The 20,650-nt window shown below is 40.2% G+C and overlaps 2 protein-coding genes across 5 annotated transcripts; one reads left to right on the forward strand and one right to left on the reverse strand.

Annotated features, from left to right (window-relative positions):
- Window positions 1-2,802: 2,802 nt before the first annotated feature.
- maco1b (macoilin 1b) lies at window positions 2,803-16,187 on the reverse strand. 3 transcript variants are annotated; one of them, XM_062397259.1, is made up of 11 exons: window positions 15,816-16,187; window positions 14,285-14,426; window positions 12,555-12,681; window positions 11,338-11,461; window positions 10,613-10,791; window positions 8,212-8,764; window positions 6,903-7,061; window positions 6,534-6,716; window positions 6,288-6,402; window positions 5,613-5,787; window positions 2,803-5,034 (listed from the first exon to the last, which is right to left on the reverse strand). In XM_062397259.1, exons 1-11 carry the CDS (start codon window positions 15,893-15,895, stop codon window positions 4,832-4,834), a joined length of 2,040 nt encoding a protein of 679 aa, XP_062253243.1. In that variant the 5' UTR covers window positions 15,896-16,187; the 3' UTR covers window positions 2,803-4,831. The 3 variants fall into 3 exon arrangements, with proteins under 3 accessions (XP_062253243.1, XP_062253242.1, XP_062253241.1); XM_062397258.1 differs by having other exon boundaries at window positions 6,282-6,402; window positions 8,212-8,761; window positions 15,816-16,186; XM_062397257.1 differs by having other exon boundaries at window positions 6,282-6,402; window positions 15,816-16,184.
- Window positions 16,188-17,333: 1,146 nt separating this feature from the next.
- rhd (Rh blood group, D antigen) lies at window positions 17,334-20,650 on the forward strand. Of its 2 annotated transcripts, none has more exons than XR_009922039.1 (10): window positions 17,334-17,540; window positions 17,865-18,045; window positions 18,749-18,899; window positions 19,026-19,173; window positions 19,288-19,460; window positions 19,599-19,736; window positions 19,824-19,951; window positions 20,036-20,115; window positions 20,327-20,421; window positions 20,511-20,650. XR_009922039.1 is itself a non-coding variant. In XM_062397114.1 (10 exons), the coding sequence occupies exons 1-10, from the start codon at window positions 17,390-17,392 to the stop codon at window positions 20,535-20,537; spliced, it is 1,251 nt and encodes a 416-aa protein (XP_062253098.1). In that variant the 5' UTR covers window positions 17,336-17,389; the 3' UTR covers window positions 20,538-20,650. The 2 variants fall into 2 exon arrangements, 1 of the variants encoding a protein (XP_062253098.1); XM_062397114.1 differs by having other exon boundaries at window positions 17,336-17,540; window positions 20,348-20,421.

Below are 20,650 nucleotides of genomic sequence, written 5' to 3' on the forward strand. Positions count from 1 at the left end.
AAGCTCTGCGTAACCCTGATGAAACCCTACCCTCCTCATTCCGCCCCTGGCCAATATCATCCAGTAGAACAGCTGGCAGACGCTCTGTATCAGTGAGTCATTGTTCACAATCGAAGACCATAGAGTCAGAGCTGAACATCTGCAGTCGAGGGTTTAGTGTTGATGACCAATCAAAGTGCTCTGCAGTCTAGTTTTCCCATTCACAAATTCACACACACACATTCACACTGTGCATCTCTACCTTCTGGTTAGTGGATGACCTGCTCTCCCTCACAAAGTACCATCTGTTGAGTCTATTTAGTGATTCTTTGATAAGATCATAGTGTTATCACAGTGTTGTTGTTTGGGTGGGGTTGAAAAATGTCAAACGATTCGAAGTAGAGCCCCGTCTGATTTCGATTTTTGGAGGCCAAGGCCGATACCTATACTTTGGAGTAAAACAAAAATTTCTGATACAGATAAATCACCCATTATGTTTTTTCAGTGAACCCTAAGATGTTTTTTTTATGAAACCCTTATTTGACAGTATAAACATTCATTTTATTAGATTTATAACAGTATAAAATGAAAACACAAATAAATGTAAAAAGCAAACATTAACAGTTTTCATATTGTCTGATTTTTAATCGGCCAACTGATTAATCACTTGTGCTCATACGGAGCCGGATTTCTACTCAAAACTTCAATGATCTTCCTCCGTCACACTGGCAGTGAACCATGAGAGAGAATGGCTTTCGAAAAATCCTGCAGCACCGGATTTCACTGGAAGCTCAGAGATACAAGCTCAACAGGCTAATACGTCCCAGGGGACATATTATAGTCAACTCCACCACAAATACAGAATTTAAAGCCCAGGCAGCACTGCTTAAAGTACTGGTTGTACTCTGCACAATAATAATAATAACAATGGATTTTGTTTAGAACGATCATCACATCAATGTGGACCTGTAAACTAAACAACCCCTCAGTGTACAGGCAGGTGCATTCCTTACAAGTCAGTGTCTTTGCCGGCAGCCATGCCTCACTGAAAGGCTTGAGACAAAAGAGTGCACACTCCACTGGTAAATCTGCCCGATACTGAAGTGTGCAAGACATATGTGGGCTTTTAAAGCATCACCATGGGGAAATACAGGTGTGTTTGGCGAGAAAAATCAATGAGTTTCTGCCGATGGGTAGAGAGAAAGAGAGGTGGGGACTGTGAGAAGGTTGCTCAAAATTCAGCAGAGATGATTCTTCTCTCTGAAGGTGAGTATAAAAGACCAAAGACGGGTGATTTATTCTCTAACACAAGTTAGCAGCCTCACAGTGAATATATCTCTACACATCTGTTCACACCTGTGCTGAAAATTCACTATATCTCTCATAATCAGCTGAGAAGACCATTTCAGTTTTAATCTGTTTCAACGTGTTCCTGGTTTTCCGCAGGGATGGGTACAGGGACAGGGGGGATGGAAAGTGTATTTCCACCAAGAAAACTGCTTGCAGACTTTATGTTAATTGAGCAGGTCGAGAGAATCACCTAGGATTGGCTCTTTCTCCTCAAACAGCCTATTTTGCGAAGCCTAAAGGCAAAACTGTGCCAGACATCAGCGGCTAGAAAAGACGCATATAATCTCTTAATTCCACATGCTCCATTCTGCCAAAATAGTCAAATCATGTGGTTCCAAATTGAACCTCAGAGAGCAATATACTGACTGTAAAACAAATGCAGGCCTAACTCTACTGGAGTGAGGAGCATTGCTTACTGCACAGGTTTATCAGGTGTATTTTTGGGAAGACTGGCAGAGCTTCTGACATGTACCAGCATTCTGCGTCCTTTGGCAGACAGATTCTTTATCTCACTCCAAAATACTCTCAGTGCATGAACAGGGTTATCACTCTAAATTCAAATGTGACAGACCAGAATTTAATCTTTTTTATGGCTCCATCGCTGGAATCTCAAGACAAGTCAAGACCCCTGATTGTGATTACAAATTAATTAGAAATATACAATTATCTTTATAGCAGTTTTTCCAATGGTGCACAACCTAATTTACCAGAGAGCCCAATGCTGCTGGATAGCATTTGAAGCACCACTGATTCACATGTTTAGACAAGCTGTGATTAGCCTCTAGCACGAACACATTTCTCATAAATTCCTTTTGTCTGAGCTGAATGGGATTTTCTGGTTTTGAAAAGAGGGATTTAGTGGTTCTTGACAGCCAGTAACCAGAGTGTGTGGACAGAGATTATCTCTTTTAACCTACATTATGCAGAGGGACACTGCATCCTAGTGGTAAAGAGAGGACAATGCATCTTGGTGATCTTCAGACTGGAGTGTGTCAACAAATTATTCTCAAATACTTTTTAAAGCTTATTGGGGGGGAATTTATGTCAGATCTGTCATATTAAAATCTCCACATGTAATATGTAAATTAACTTAAACTTTGAGTATTTAGCAATGCATTTAATTTGAGTGAAGTAATAAAATGATTTAGGAAAGATGACATTAGAATAAAATGAAACTGATGGGCTTACAGTGTTTGATATGTAATACAGGAATGGTTGAGATGGCTCAGAGGTGAACTTAAACATATATACCATTCAATTTAGGGAATCACATGAGAAACATGATTTTTAGTTAGTTTCATTTCCGACAACATCAGTGATATCTTGTATTAGATCACCTTAATAACAAACTATAAATACATAACGATGTTGAGGTGTAAACATCTGTAGTAATACAAACTCTTATTCAAAGCTGAAGAAGTGTTTAAAGTCAAGACACGTGGTTCGAGGGGAGGAGCAACAAACCGATAGAAGTCAATTTGCAAGAAAAAAGAAAAGTTTATTCCTTGCAAACCTCACAGAGCGAGAGCACAGCCAAGGTCAGACCTGGGGAGAAACAGAGCAGTGACTGTGGGCATAGAAAACAAAAAACAAACCAAAACACTTCCTATCAGTTGACCAAACAAGTGATTAAACTGTACTTTTCGCAACTTCTTTTTTTCATCCCAGGAGCTAATGTCAGCATTCTGGGTGAAAAAAGGATTCTCCATATACGATATGCGAAAACCACACGCACAATGGTCATTTCAGATGACAGCGAAACCACATCAGACTTAAGCGATTTTTCTCCCTGCAGGAAAATAACGATAATACCAGAAACGGGAGTAAAGAAAGCTGCTTTAAAACAAAAAAAACAGCCACTTGCCCGACAGTTGCAAATACTGTAACATTCACAAAAGGAAATGTTTGACTTTCTAGTCCCTTACTTTTAACTACATGGTCTACTACAAGCAGGTGACCACTGTTCTCTACCTGCTAAACAGATAATTCCATTAAGTGATATCCAACTGGATAATTGACAGAAAAAAAACAAATGTCAGCCAATTGATTTGCGGTACATTCTTGAACACATTACTAGAAGAAACAAGCATTCCAGTCTTGGCACACAAACGGAAGTGGAAGATTAATAAATAATAATATTTAACTGTTAATATTCAAGTTGGCGTTTTCCGATGCTGTGTGTACATTGCACAATCCATCTTTATAAATTTCCCTTTCAAACAGCTTGTGTTTTCTACAGTGCAACTTTTAGTTGAAACTCAAAAAAAGAAAAGAGGGAGCGATGGCTTCAACTGAGGGAGTTGGGGTTTAACAGCCGTATGGATGAGCTTCTTTAGAGACTTGTGTGCAGTAGACTCTTTGGTAGATAACATCATGCCAATATACTGACAACAGGCAAACAGGAGTACAATGAAATCTATTGGTTTTGGTGCTTAACACTTTATCTGTTAACTGCGATGTCTATAACAAAATGGACAGAGCTGCCCTCCAGGAAATTGGCTGGAAAAAACAAATCGGCTTCTGAAGTTAACTTTGTCCGTCTTGATTGAGCAAGGGCAAATTCTTATCCATTCCACCTTAAGCCAGATGCTTCACAACTAATTTTGGCGGGTCAATGTCGCATTATCTCTCAGTTTATGTCCTCTACTCAAGGCACTGTGATCATGACAACTGGAGAAAGACGATGCAGAGTACTGAGAAGCTGTGAACTTGCAGTCTTCTCTTCCTGCACTTCTTCAACTCAAGAACTCAAGAGCTCCTGGGGTTTGTTTCTTTTCAAAGTCTGTTTCTGTTTCCAACATCAGATATTTTCCAGCTTGTTCAAATCGTCACTTAAAACAGAGAAACAAAAAACAAACAGTTTACCACCAAACCCCAAAGCAGCCGAGGGCCGGTTTAATTTGACGTCTGATTGTGGATTGAAAGAATAAATAAAACATAACAGGGGAGAGAGTCTGTGCCAACTTTGCACTACATTCTTCTGGTTGTACAGATGTTGCCTTACTACCTTGTGAGAAAAAAAAAACTGTCCAAAAAACAGGATACAAGTCAAGCTGTATGACAATGGAGAACTCGCCTTCATGATTGTAGGAAAAAAATAAAATAAATCAACCTAAAACAATAAATAAGAAGCTATTACCCAGGACCAAAGAGCAGGTAACAGGCTGCAGTGTGGGGAAGGGAGAGAAACAACCTTCAGATGAAGGTACATACCCGATTCTGTGAGGTTTCACTAGACACTTAAGAGAAAACATATCTGGGACTACCTAGTTGTCCATTGTAAGTTTTTTTTTGTCTTTTGTTTTAACTACAACAAATACAGTCACACAATACCAACATCCTTCTGACCTGGCGTGGAGAAAACAAAAAACCCCAAGAAAAAACAATGTTCTCAGCCACAGACATGCCGAGCAGATTGGAAGGTGGTGGGCCTGCAGGTGAAATAAAAACTGCAGAGAGTATGGATGAAGGGGAGGAAAGGATGAGGGGCAGGACCAAGCGTTCACTTTTTCATTGGCTGGTAAACAGAGGCGTTGGGGTCGAGGCCAGAAGGATTGGTGTCCATGAACTTGGAGGAGTAGTGGGGGCCCACGGTGTTCATGCTGCTGGTGTCAGCTGTGTAGGAGATGCTGGGCATGACGGCCATCACTTCAGCTATCTTCTGCTTCAGGTCTTTAATCTCCTGGTCCTTTTGCAGGATTTGACCTGGAAGAAGACATTAACAAAAACAAGAACTTAAATATATGATTACAACCCAAATATTAGTTGTACTAGTCCTCACACTCTAAAAGCTGTTTTCAGACATGAACTCCATTCAGTTTCCAAACCTCTCCATCCAGTGCCCATCCAGACTAAAAAGCTGCCCAGCAGTCTACAAACAAAAACAGGGCTAGTAGCCTTTCCAAACTTCTCCCTTCAGTGCTAAAACTCTCTAGTAGTGTGGACGCCAGACGTTTTCATTACAGTGATGATGGATTGTCAAACAAATCATTTGTATGGATGTAGCCTCAGTTGTCTTTCATTAATGAAGAACACAACAGGGAGATTGTCCACATTCACAGCAGGAACATTCAAGCGAGGGTGGGCGTCTATTTGTATTCTTCCAGTGTTCATGTCCATCTAGTGTTCATCGGTACAGCTTCCTGCTGCATCCTCACTTGAGCTCACTCTGACACTTTCCAGACATTTTACTAGGCAGCTGGCAGGGAAAGTTCCAGAAAACATCCATGTCTGAAAGCAGCATCAGTATCATGTGTGAATAAACATTTAGTCAATCAGCCGACCTTGTGCTATCTCCAGTTGTCTCTTGGCATCTCCCAGTGCAGAGAAGAGGTCCAGTTTGATCCTTGTCTCTGCACTCAGGCTGTTCTCCAGGTGCTGGGTCTTGTCCTGCATGGCTGACAGCGCAGACATCAACACCTCTGTGTCTTTTTCATTCTCCTTATATTTATGAAGCTCCTGAGGAAGAGAAGAGAGAAGTCTGGAGGTTATTGTCTGTGACTGGTTAATTTAAAACTGGGCTAGGGTTATGGTAGGCTGGCGACTGAAGGTTGTGTTGTTGGTTTCTTTAGCAGACATGTTGGTAGCACTGTGTAAATACCGTCTGACAAAAAAGGCTGTTAATCATTGACTGACTATTCTTAGAAAGTGTATTGACTGCTTGTTAGGACTCTACTGTGCTGCTTTCTGTGTGAGCACTATTGTTTATTGATAAAACAAAGTTAAAATAGGTTAAGAAGCTTAACATTTTCTCTACATTACCACAAAAAATGTACACCGTTTACTTGACACAGGCTGACACAGGCAGAAAATCTAAAAATAAATCAACTCCCCTTACAAAAAATTACACAAAACCAAAAAATAAAAAAAGATAACTACATGCAAGTAAAACATTTGTTGAGAATGTTAATAATCTTTTACAAGTGCTTTAATTTAAAATTATAAATCCTCACCTGCACCTTCAATTCAAGCTCTCGGATCTGGTCCTCCTTTAGCTTGATATCCAGTGTTACTTTCTTACACTCCGTTTCTAATTCAGTAATTCGTCGCCGCAGCGTGTCTGTGCACTCCCCTCTGTAAAAAAGTATGAAATAAAGTATTGAATTACATTAAAGCTAAAAAACAACACACCTTGAAAGAAAGAAGTGACAAGTTAAGAGTAAAATGGTTGAAAACCTAATTTGTAACATCAGGTGTGCACGAACCTGGATGCTGCTGCTAGTGCTACTGCTCTGGCTGCTGTGGCTTCCTCTAACTTCTTTCGCTTCTTTTCCTCTGCAAGTTGTTTCTCAGCAGTGGCTCGAGCTTCCTGCTCTGCTTTGAGCCTCTTCTCTAGTTGGCCTACAGCCTGTTTGTCCTTTTGCTTTGCCTGGACAGCATTATGAAGCCTGCAAGTGCAGAGGCAAACAAGTACATAGCATGAAAAGTCTTCACCAAACTGTAAGAATCTTCTAGAAGATATTTCCCCAATCAGAAACTCATTTGTGAATTTAAAGCATTTCCACAGTAGATTATGTAATGATTCTTCTGATAAAGACTGCTGTTTTCTTACAGTGACAATGAGCACAACTCACTTGTTCTGAAGCAGCTCATTCTCCTGGCGCAGTTGACCCAGCTCAGTCCGTATGGAGCGCTCTGCGCTGCCCAGTGAGCCAAGCTGGCTGCGCAGATCCTGCTCTACTTGCCGGCTGGCTTGCAGGTCGGCCTTCAACTTTTTAACATCCTGCTCTAATCTGTCAGTGGTGGGAGAGTTAAAAGAGGCAAAGCATTGATGTGCTGCTTACATGACATTAGCATGATCTTAAGAAAATACATAACACTGCTGCTGTAAGCACAGATCAAGTTAAATTCCAAGAAATATTACACTCTAGTATCAATACATGTATATGTATGTAGCCAGGGATACAAGACTCTTCATGTTTTGGTCTGTACAGCCCAACCCTTCGTTGTGCAAAAGTTTAGATCACAGATGAGTCTCTCAAAAGCAAAGCTTTGCCTGAATTATTATTGTTGCCAAGGCCATCTCATATTTAATATAAGCAGATTTATGAATTACATTTAAATTCTTAATTAAAATGTTAATGAGTTAGATACACAGCCTGATACACACTCAAACTAGAATGTGATGCTACAGATATTGTTATATGTGGTATGTTTTTCCTATCTGCTGTCAACTCTGGCAGTCACCAAAAAAAATGCACAAAAATCCACTTTGATTTTTCAAATAAGTAACACTTTAATTCATAAAGCTGTGTCTATGAACTTTCTGTCATAATGTGGAGCCCCAGGAGAAATCCTGCCACATCGGTGTCCAGTTGCACCCTAAAAGATTCTATAAAGCTTTTACCGGATGTCTTTACCCTCTCATGATGTTTGACACAACGTGAAGCAACTGAGCTGTACATATTGTTCAATTATTTATTAGTCACCAAGTACTTGGCATTAAGAACCATCAGTTACAGCCACAAATAGAATCAAATTCTGTGGGAAACACTGATGACCATCTGTTTGCTTTGTGCAGGTTCTCTTACATCATCAATGGCCTCAACTTGGGAGGTCAATCAGAGCAGATTTCCGTATTTTAAATGGATTTGTTTTAGCTGCATAAAAGCAAAATCTATTTCTGAGCCTATGTTTGTCTGCTCCAGGTACACAAGAGGTCAAAATGTAAATGGTGCGGTCAATAAAAACACAGCAGTGACGCATAGAATAAAGAAGCACAAAATAAACAGCAGGCAACAAAAACATTTCAGTCAATTATAAGGGTAATTGACTGACCAAACCAAAGCAATGATGCAGGTTTCCATGTTCATGTATTCATTTGCCAAACTTTAGTATATTGACTAGTAAATTAGTCTTAATGAATTTGTATGCTCTTCTTACCTAACAAGTGCTTCTGGCTTGCTCAGCTGGTTGTTGGGGATACAGTTGTCTGTGGGATCCCTGTGGGGGCCACCCGCCAACCCCTTCCCTACTGATAGCTTGTGCTTCTTCTCGTTCTTCCCTGAGGAAGAAGAAGATGGTGGTGCAGAGGAGGGCACACTGCCGTTGGTAGCACTATGGCCACGGGGCGAGGAGTTGAGCGTTGCGGCATTGCTGCTAGCGTTTTTGTAGTTTTTAGAGGAGGAGGACGAAGAGGAGGAGCAGGAAGAATTGTTGTCCTCTTTAAGCAACAGGTTCTCTGTACTGCCCAGCTCTGTGGCCAGTCTCTTGTTGTTCATATGGTTCTCCATATACTCCATCTCCTGGAGTTTAGAGTCCACTGATGATGGCAGGATGCTGTTGTGCTGCTTTTTAGTCTCCCCGCCGCCCCTTCCCTCTTTCCCTTTTTCTTTATACTCTAGTTCTGGCAGTGGCGCAGATATCTTTTTATTGGCTGGGGCGCCGTTCTGTGATACTGGAGGTGTGTCCACTTCAGATATTCCTTTTGCTGCTGCTGCAAGAAAACAAGAAATGAAAAGGGGACATTTATGAAATAGATATGACAACTGACTTGAGACTTCATCTCCTGGTATATCTGATGTGTGTAAATCTACATCTTTCATATTTTGCAAATGACTTTATATAAGCAGTGAGAGCAAGGGCACCGGATTCACATGTCTGAGATGGACATAGTTACAACAAATGCAAATACTACCACACCGTCACATTTCAGTGATCTTTGCCTTTTACATACTGGTTGTCTAGTCACAACTCATATGCTGGCGACAATTTTCCTACTTACTTCCCAACATATTGTGGTCGATCAATCTATTTTACTTATGAAGGTTCGTAAATGAGCGAATTTACCTGGGAGTATTTAAGTGGCAGCCATAATAAGCACTATTTAAATTATCTAAATGATAAAGAAAGCAGTTTCAATACTTCCTCACCTATCTGTTTTAGTACAGGTTATTCTTTCTTTTAAAGGAAAGGACCTCATTAACACATTGGGCAGCAACAGTTAAAATGATGGGAAATCATGTATGCATGGCAGTTGTGAATCCAGACAGATCCATGTAAAAAAAACTGAATAGCCGTTTTATTCTCCTGACACTAACCAGAACTGATGTAAATCCTCACATGATCATCTGAGCTCCTGATTTCTTCATGACACATTAGTTCAGTCAGGAGTCATTTTGAACAATAAGCTTATTGAAATTTTGGTTGACAGTATCATCATCATGTCAATCCCCCAGTTGTGGAATGCACAAAATGTTTCACTTATCAAATATATAAAAAAGGTAAAAAAGCACTACCAGGAAACTCAATATTGTCTCTGAACATCTTTTACTCTGGTCCCTTGCCAAATTAAAAAAAAATGTTAATTCAATTATTATTACAAGGGCTCAACTTACTTAACTTGTTTATATAATGTCATTTATTATTTCGACATTACAGTCCAGTTTCTTCCTCCAAGTAAATATTGTTAAAATTGTCCCTCTGTATAAATTGAGAATATCGACTATTATGTCATTCGGTTTTAACTTTTTTAAGAATTGTAGATGTAAAGCACAGTTTGTCACTAGGTAATTCCAGTCTGTTTGTAGCTCAATGTAAATTTCTTGACCTATGACGTTTTCCACCTTGGGTCAAGGAAAAGAGACTATTTAGAGAATAGTTTGACTTTTCAACATAAGTGTAGGATTCTTTTCAAATCTTTGCCTGATAACATACAAAGAACAGAGCCTCTTGGGATGAACATGTTTATGTGTACCTGTTAAACTCACAGACTTTGAATAGACTGGGAATTGCTTCACATGCTGCAAGTCTAAGGTGGAGTAATATTGGAGTAACGTCAATAGAGAACTTGAATATGTATAGTTATGATGAATAGTTTGCTTTTAGGGCCCACATTTGTCATCATCCATTAAATCACTCGAGCAGGACCAAAATCTGTCGAGAAGAGCCATTCCCAGAAAAATTTAACTTCACATATATCAAACACTGTTTTTTCTCAACCTTCATGTTGCACAATAGCTGTAAAAACGTTATGACTTTTTTTCTGTAGCATACAATACTGTATATTTTTACAGAATAATGGGGGAATAAAGTACCTGCTATAGATTTTACAACAGTATTCAATGACTGATGCAAAGATAACTGGCAGACCTTACGGCCCGTGGATGAGTCATAACTGACTCCCTGACAGTGAACTCTCCAGGCACCCTACATACCTATTTCACAACATGTCTGTTTTGTGATTTTTTACATGTCTAATAAAACTGTGATTTTATTATCCAGATCTCATTTGAACCTGAACTGTGTGCACACAGTATGAAACGCACATGGGTTTGAAGCCTACCTTCTTCTGCTTCTCGCTCTTGCCTCTGAAGCATCTGTTGCTCTGGAGGCAGAGCCTGCTGCAGGAGCTGCATGTAAAACTCATTCTCCTTCTGCACCTCCTTCTGCTTTCGAAGACGCATCTTATAGCTCACGTAACTCTTGAAGCCGAAGCCAAGCGTGACCACTGGGTATCCAATGCTACAAAAGAAGGTCATAAAAAAAAGACACTTACAATTCGAACCCTTTGATTATAGTTTGAAGAAAAAAAACTGTAGATTCAGTCAAGGAAACCTTTCTGCAGAAATTGACTCATCCTTGGAGTAAAATTATTTAGCCCTCTTAGCCTTATACAATACTGTGTATGAATATCAATGTTCACTGTAGAGTACTCATTTAAGCCTCCTTCAGATCACATGAAAGTGCAGACAGACCAATACCCAGGATACAGCAGTTCCTACTTGCATAATAAATTATGTTTGAGTGCTTAATTCTTTAAGATTTTCAGGAAAAAAAACTTAAGAGGCAAGTAGCCCACAACAATGTGACATCACTGACCTCATGAAGTCAGAAACGAATGAAAGAATCTCTGTGTTTAGATAAAACAGTATTTCCTTCACATCATTCCTCAGCACCATGGTGACAAATTCACAGTCGACGCTACACTCAGACATGCCTTTTCAATCAAAACGGGAACTTCAAGAACAGTGTTCTGCCACCCCTTGTTAAAACAAAACAGTGGCTCACCAGTGTGCAGCAAACGGACGACACAAGTCCACGTGGAAGTTCTTCAGGTCTTTGAATCTGATGGCTGCCTCTATGTACACAAACAGTATCCAAAGAGACACTGTGGGCAGACAGACACCTCTCTCTGAAAAGAAAAGAAGGATGAAAAGGTTAGAACTGGGCATTAAATTGTGTTCATAACAAAGAGCAACAACTAGCAAAGCAGGCACAGAATACCTGGCCATAATAAAAAAATAAAATAATCATAAGACGCTTCCTAAAATCCTAATTTTATAATATTTTAGCTTGAGAAAGGCTTTAATTATATTCTCAGTGACAGTTAAAGAATTTGGCATAAAATATATTGGTTCTTTCATTTAACTGTAGTTTATAACCCATACTAAAACCACAGGTGCAATACTGGTTGTAAAGACACCGATAACTTAAGATGGCCATAAGATTATGTTGCAACCACTTCAACTGTCCCAAGAGACGGTGGCAGGGTCATTCGCCTTGATTAACATTGGTCTGCCTTGGTTTACCTTTTCTTACCCTGCACACTTGCAGATACAGAAAAGGTTAACAACTGGTAAACACTTGATGTGATCGCTTCATTGCAGCATTGCCTCTGACCCCTTATGACAGTGTGGTCACGATAGACATTAACCAATGTCTCCTTTGCTTTAAGACACTCGCACACCTTAACCTCAGGTCTGTGTTAAGGTCAGAAATGTGAATACTTCTATGGTTGTGAATGTGTTGTCAGTTATGTTGAAAGACTCGGAAAGTCACTGGTGACCATTCTGTGTTTCTCCCTCCCCCCAGCTGGCATGAGGATTTCAATCTGACACCTGGCCTTTGGTCAACACAGGGGGTTACCACTAAATCAGAGTGACAACTAATCTGTGGAGTGCAGCTCACTTACACACACCATGCAAAATTCTAAGAAGCAAAATGTGAATGTGAAGCAAACTACTTTTCACACCTGCTTTCCCAAGAAGTATGAAGTAGAAGCTGTAGAAATTACATAGGAGGCTTTATGTTAAATGTCTTTTTGAGAAAATATAACGAAAGCTTGGGTCAACGGAACATCTGTAGACACAAAGGTCAACTTTTGTTCCTTAATTACAAACAAGCCCGCGTAAAGTCAAATTATCACTGGCATTTGACCACTTCTCCTATGCGGCATTAGAATAAAATAACAAATGTCAAGACATCTGAAACGAAAAGGGTCGTACCTGTGTGCCAAACATACTGCACCCACACATAGGTACTGGCAGCGAAGAATAGCCATTGCACTGGGATGAAGAGGAGGCAAATAATGTCCGAGGTAAACGCCACACACACAAAGAATACTGAGAAGGCCTGTAAGTGAGAGGAGAGGTAGTTACAATTAACAAAAAAAATAAGCAGGGAAATGAGATATAGATAGTATCTCTGTTAGTATTTCAAACTAAAAATGACAATGTCAACACATGAAGTACCAAAATTTAAACCAAAAAGAAAATGGTTTCCAGGCTGACAACTAGTGTTTAATTGTTGGACATCGGTTCAATGAATGATCATAGCCCTATCTGTATCATTTGTAATGGGAGTGATCTCTTCCTGGGTGATAACTCCATATTGAAATTATGACCAATTCTACAGTGACTAAAGAAATATTAGGTGTTCTTTTCTCTCCTGCTACATCTATGTGAGACAGACGCACCAACACACGCACAACTACACAATGCATTTCAATGAGAACAAGAAATCCAGCATCTGTAGTGAACCTATAGATAAATAAAGTTATGATATATAAACATTTGTAATTGTTTTTAAAGATTAACAGCGAGAGTAATTAACTGCATGCCTGATCAGATCTATAGATATATCAATATGAATGTCCTGTCAGATGAGGACGATCCAAATAAGCAGCTACAAGGTAAAAACAGTTTGTTGTTTTTGAGATTGTTCATTTCTAGCAATAAACTACTGATATGATCTGATTTGTGACATCATTGTATACCTGCTGCAGCACCTTCTGCCTGCTACATTTCTAGATGCTTTCTCTCACTATTCTGACTTCCAGATTCTCATAAAGTGTCTCCTTCATCTGCTTGGATTTTGGTATGTCAGAATGAATGCTCTGTGTGTTATTCTATGATTATATGATGATTATCATCTGACATTTTACTCCACAAAATCTCTTTTCCTCTTGTAGGATGAGGTAAATCCCTGATAATCTTTACAAGTACATAAGAATTCCGATCATTTGGAGCAGTCAGGTAAGGCATGGATTCACTGCTTTGACTCATAGCAGACACAATTTAAGCTTACTTATAATAACAATATGGCATATTATAGAACCACGTTGTATGCACATTTGATTCATGTGTACAGGCATTTGGACTTATGGTGGAATGATAAGTCATGTTTTATAGCATGTGAGACAATTGTCTACAATGTGATACTGTCTGTCTGTGATTTTAGACATAACACAATGCTGAAAAGGCGGTCCATGTCTAAAGTTGGTATCCTTGTTCAAGCTCCGCATTTCTTAAACTGCTTACAACGACTTAGATATGTAGTCAGACATTTGTTAAAGTGAATAGTGTGCTCCAGTATCTTATTTTGTTTCTGTCTATGAGAATTAGTCCTATTTTTAGCACATTGTTTAATACTAAGACAACCAGCCTCTATTTGCTGAGGGGCTGAAGCACAAAAAATTCCTTCTACACCTTAGCATTAACGTTTGTTTGGAGCTCTGATTCAAACCGGCCTCCTAGCAGGAAATTAATACACCAATAATTTTAGTCGACACTCAGGTACACCATACAGTTTATAGATGAAAGATGTGTGTGCCCTCCACTCTGTGACAAACTTTAATTCATAACATACTTCTTTGCTTTTTTTTTTTTTTTATAAAGATGACAAACGATTCTTGAGAAGGCATAATTTCCGGTCTAACACTTTATACTATACTCACCAGCCCCTGGTATCTAAAGGAGTCGTAGACACTCCGGATGAAGAGCCAGAACGGCCAGAGGTATTCGAACCTGAACTCTAGTACAAAGTCTGCCAATAGCACCAGTGCCCACACCACCAGGAACTTCAAGTACAGGAAGGTACTGAAAAAATGAGCAGAAAACTTGATGACATGAAATGCTTGAAAATGCAAAAACACCACATCCTTCAAAAGTGTGTATTTTCATATTGGCCATGTGATTTGTCCTGATAAAAAGGTGCTCATCTATACCCTCATGAGTCATTAAGTTTATATATAAAGAGATTGCGCTTGATGTGGGTGTGCGTTGAGTAGAGTGTAAGATGCATGTCTCTGGAGCTGCTGTTAGACAGATTAGTTGCTTGTGTGTGCTGCACTTAGTCTAAGCAGCTTATGTTAAAAACTGCAACTGGGTACAAGTATATGGAAATGTAAAAGACTTCTGCAGGAATTCTGTAAGAGGCCCATGTCTTTACTAAGGTATGATCTTTTGTGATGCTGCTTTAAACATTAGGACATGACAATAGTTCAGATACATTATTTATTCATGACTATTTCTTAAGAGTTGTTGAGGTAGCACATGCCCAGAGAGTGATGATGCAAATTGCTGCTGGCTCTTTCCTGGTGTCACAGTTAATACGATAAATTAATTTGATCTCAGTTGACATGTTTCTGTTGGAACAGTAAGACCCAGAAAGTAACACAGTGGGGGTGTTCTTTGAGATCCAACGCATGATGGTTGTGTGATTAAGGGGGTGGGGGGGGCGTCTACTCAATAATGCAAGGACTTCCCTGCAACTCTGAGTCTAGATGACATGTGTAACAAGTGGCTTCTAACGCTTGGTTTATCAGACACATATGAAGTCATAAAGCTGTAGCACCTGTCAGGTGAATATATAAAAGACAGTCAAGCCAGTTTAGTGTCCAGACTGACTAGTTGTAACGCAAGCTCAACAGAAGTCAGTTTAACTGGCTGCAGTCTTATCGTGTTTACGGTTAATAATAACATGGGTTTGAGTATTACTGGGCGAGCAAGGTGTGTGTGGTGAAGTTGGCAATGAGCACAACAAGCTGCTGTGGAGCTAGCCAACAAAAGTTACACTGGCTGACAGGGGGCAGCTAATTCGGACAGAGCTAGCTGATGACAACTGACGACACATGGGAGGCTGTTTGCTGAGTATCATAAAAACCTTATTTCATACAGTAACGCTGCTGTTACAGAGACTGTGTGACAAGGCTCAAACTGTAGTGTGGCCTAACGACGCAGCTAGCTTAACAGCTAACGGTGGCTTCCAAGTGAATGTACAACCATAACATACAGCTAGCATACACTTGGCTAATACTAGCGGCTAACCAGGTTAATAAAGAGTGCTAGCGGCTGCAGTTAATTAACACACGAGTGTTAATGCCAGTAAACCCCACTCTCTACAGAGACCAAGCCGCGGGCATCTCCATTCAGTGGCCCTCGTTTGAGTCGTGAGGAGGACCCTCCGCCAGGCTCCATAGAAGTTACCTGCCGTATATACCCTCGGTGATTCGGTTCCGTTTCAACGGCCGTCGGAGTTTGCTGCAGTCCGCATTGCGCCGCTTCATCCTCCTCCTCTTGGCTTTGGCCTTTGAGCAACCACTGTAGTCTTATCCAGTTTTCTTGCGTACGCGGACAAAAACAAATGTAAAAATTAAGTCGCTATGGTTGTGCGTCGCTGTTGTTATTTTTCTCTCCCTGTTGGAAACAAAGAAATAAATAAAGCACTCTATTCGGGAACCTCCTCTTTTTCTCTCGGCGCAGGCTCAATAAACCTCGAGCCGCCGCGCTGTATTGTACTTTACGTGCAGTTGTCAGACGGCTGGACCGTCCAATTAATGTCTCCGCCGAGGCCGCTCCGTGTGACGGATCCGGGGATGAGCCACTCAGGTCGCACCGCGGCCGCTCGGTCACTTCCTGTCTCCGCCAAATGCAGCGGGACAGAGCGAGGAGCGCAGGGCCGCTCAAAGAGGAGCGTCTCCCCCCTGAACCAATCAGGTGTCTGTTGACCAATCCGGCACCAACGATGGACCAATCACCCGCTTGGGAGGGCGGGCTCAGTCGTAGAGGTTCCTGCTTTTGGTTTATTATTGTGGGCAGGAAAACAATTTTCGTTTCAGGGACAAAATACCCTTTGTGCCAAACAGAAACATTCAAACATTATAACAAACTGGAGTTGATGATATTTGGCCCACGGCCATGTGCGCACTCTGTGTTTTGCAACCAGATTAAAATGTGTATGCATTGTCTCTATAAGCGTGCGTTTGACACAAATCATTAAAATTATAATTTATTTTACCCGTAGATTTACATCATTATAAAACTAAAATATCACTCAGCGAAATTCTGTTGCTGATATTGAACCGATAATTTACTGAATACTTTTCCTCTTGGTTGATCTCTTCAGTGTTACTTTTCAAATAGTTGAGCTGAAATTTGGTTCAGATATTCATTGTGCCAAGGGGACAAATCCTAATAACTTATCCTCAGTTACCAGGTACAGGTAAATGTTTTCACACATGCACTAGTGACTAGTCCATCTAGTGGCAAGAAGCAAAGATCAGTGACGGAGTCAACAAATACAAAAGAATATGGCCTAATAAAACACAAACCAAAATAGCAACACTGGTATCGATACAAAATAAATGTTTGTGAAAGTATTCTGTCCCACTGCACCTTACTTTATTTATGTCTGTGTGTATTCTCTCCATATTATTAGATTCATTTTCTATTGCCGTTTTTATTCATTTGTCTACCTCATTTTGTCTACCTGCTGCTCTAACAAGTGGATTTCCCCACTGTGGGATCAATAAAGTTTGATCTCATCTTATTGTATTTATCATGGCCCAAACTTTCTTTCTAATATATAGTCTTAGTGTTCTTAGTTCAAATAAAAGACAGGTTTCAATGAGCTACAAAATCAAACTTTAATATGCAGGACCAGTCCCTTTTCACTCTGCTTGCCCAGAGCTGATAAAACAGCTGTGTTTAGGGTTGTGCCCTTATTCAGACCCTTCCACTTGCGTCAGTTGGAATAGAGAAGTGTGCAGAGAACATCTCTAATGGCTCCTCGGTACGCGCCAAGTCTGCGCTCCCGTCTGGCTCCTGTGCTGCTCCTACTGCAGCTGAGCTTCATTGTCATTTATGCCTTTTACACTGAGATCCAGTACCATGGAAAGCCACATGGGGACACCTTCAGTAACATCTACCCACGTGAGTAGTGAATTTGGAAGAGAGTAGAATTGTATACACCTCATGATTCATTCAAGAAAAGGGCATTTTAAGCTGCAGCTTGTCACTTCTATAAAAAGCTAAATAAAGTCACATTATATGTCAGGGATCTAGGGAGGGGCTGCAGTTATTGCTGTTGCTTGATGATAAGCTCCTACAGTTACTGGTTGTTTTTGGGGCAGATGATGTGGGTTGTCTCCTGAAAACTTAGCAGAAATATGCTAGAATTGACTGTATTAACACATTTGTTATTCAGATATGTGACAAATGTGTTTAAAAACATGCTATATGTCTCTCTTACTGCAGAGTTCCAGGATGTGAACGTAATGGGGATTTTAGGCTTTGGCTTCTTGGGCACTTTCCTCGTGCGATATGGTTTCAGTGCCTCTGCCTTCAACCTCCTTGTTGCCGTCATGGCCACACAGTGGGCACTCATACTCAACGGTATTGAAGCCTACAGTGGAAAGATACGGCTGGATATGAGGAGGTAGCACATCACATTTCATTTTCAATTATTATGAACAATCTCTTCTAGTTCCTGTACCTCCGTCTTCATCCTTGACAGGCTGAGCCAGCAGAGTTTCAGATTAACCAAAACACAGCAGTCAGACCTTTCACCAAATCCAAGGTCTCCAATTCTAACTTCTCTTCATTGATACATTTGAGAATCAATTTAAACATAATCCTCTCTTAACTCTTCTTCTTCTAAATGTTCCAATTGCTTAAAATTGAATATCAAAATTAAAATGGCTTAATTTTTTTGAATCCGGTGATTGCAAATACCCAAATGTTAAGTGCCTTAATGTGCCAGAGACAACCAACAGAAGAGAAGATGAGTGGTGTGAGGATGCAACAATCCTGAGGGAATTGAGGAGGAAGTGTGCTTTCAATGGATTTTTGGTCTGAATTCACCTTCATGGCTTTGTTTAAACCTTCATTTATTTAAACCAATTTTCTAATAATTCCATAGATGTTTTGTCTTTATTGGTTTTCTCTTTCTCAACCATCACATTTTTATTCTGTTATTTGTCCATTGTTTATTCTCATGTTCTCTAATGCTGTGTGATCTTCAAATTGTTTTTCTATTAAACTCATAAAGCATCTTGTAAACGTGTGTGTTTTGAAAGATTCTATATAAAGAAAGTTTATTGTTAGTATTATCATTTTAGAGTTGTATTGTTTTAATACAGCTTGGTAGAAGCAGAAATGTGCACAGCATCTGTCCTCATTTCGATTGGAGCTGTACTGGGGAAGACCAACCCTGTTCAGCTCATCCTCATCTCCCTGCTGGAGGTGTCAGGGTTCATCTTCAATAAATGGGTCCTGCAGAATCTGCTGAAGGTAAATAATATTTTATCCTGTGTTACAGCCTTCCATCAGATTTTCATACCAGTGTATTGGTTTGTCCTGATTTTGATAGCACTGAATACCGCTGCTTCTGCTCCTGCTGATGTTCCCTTCCTGCAGGTGCGGCTGGTGGACAGCCTCATGATGCTACACAACTTTGGGGCTTTCTTTGGACTCATGCTGACTTGGATCCTGTATCGGAAAGGATCAGAAGAGCCATTTGAAAAAGAGAGATTGCACCACATATCTGGATTATTCTCCATGTTGGGTGTGTAATACTCATAGTATTTTTGGTGTAACTGCTAGGGTTTGTTGTGCAGCAGGTGGGAATGATGTCCTTCAACAGGAGAACAAAATAGAAACCCTGTTCTCTGTTCTGCAGGGACTGTGTTCCTCTGGATGTTTTGGCCCAGTTTTAACTCGGTGCTTGTGGATGATCGTAGTCCCGGGAGGAAGCTCGAAGCCGTGTGCAGCACCTACCTGGCCCTGGCTGTCAGTTCTGTAACAGCAGCTGCCGTGTCTGTGCTCTCCAGTCCCAAGGGAAAACTCAACCTGGTACAATCTGACACCTGATATCTTTAACATGTGGGAAGGTGCCTGCCTTGAGACCAGGAAATCTTCCCTAAAATTAAATCAGTCAATATGCTTGGTGTCGGCATGATCTGATTCTTTATGCCTTCGCTCCTCTGTCAGATCCATATGCAGCGGTGCACTCTTGCTGGTGGTGTCGCTGTTGGTGTCGCCATGTCTGTGGTTCATCAGCCATGGGAGGCCATGATGATTGGATTCACTGCTGCTGTTGTATCAACCATTGGACACAGATACCTCAAGGTTTTTTTTATCAACAATAAAATAATAATTTTAGTCCATAATCAAATAATGTACATCCCGGATTCCTGATAATCTATTATTTTCCAGACTCAGATGCTACTTGCATTTCAATGCCACGACACCTGTGCTGTTCTCAGTACACACGGACTCCCTGGTCTACTGGGATGGACAGCACATCTTGTCCTGCAGATTAAAGACTGTGAAAACCACACAATGTAAGAAGGCATCAGTCATAGGAAAGGCGTCAAAGCACAGACTGCCTCAGAAAAGCTGTGATACCTTGTGTCCTTCATTTGCAGAGCAATCCGGTTTGCTGTGTTTCACATTTGTACTCTCCTCCTCACCGTCACTATAAGTCTTTCCATGGGAATCATCACAGGTAAGTATCCATTTTTAACAGCCTCAAATAACAGAGGACAGAACATTGAATAAGGAGGTTCTCAATAAAATGCGTTAAAGTTATGTTTTCAGTATTTTAATAAAATTCCCTTACAACGCCTCTTTTAGTGTTCTACAATTCAAAGGATGAAAACACCAGCTGTATATCGATTGTGTTTTTATTTTCACCATTCATAAGCTTGTTTTATTAGGGACTTTTCTGTTTCTCTAAGGACTTATACTCAAGTGGGACTTCTGGAGACCAACCCAGGACAAGAAATGTTTCGATGACCAGGCTTTCTGGGAGGTATGTATTCAACATTATATTCCCCTTTCTCCAATGAAAATAACGTTTTCCAGTGACATTCAAAGAATAATTATTTCTATATTTTGCAGTTTCCTAATCTAGCAGTAAAAAAGTGAGCTGGAGAAAGACAGGCCAAGTCTGGAATCCTGGAAGTGAAACATATTTTCACCTCAATGTATATAACAATATGTAAATGTTTTTTGTAAGAATGAAGGTTTAACCAGACAAA

The sequence above is a fragment of the Platichthys flesus genome, chromosome 10 (assembly GCF_949316205.1).
Source record: "Platichthys flesus chromosome 10, fPlaFle2.1, whole genome shotgun sequence".
NCBI classification, from domain to species: Eukaryota; Metazoa; Chordata; class Actinopteri; order Pleuronectiformes; family Pleuronectidae; genus Platichthys; species Platichthys flesus.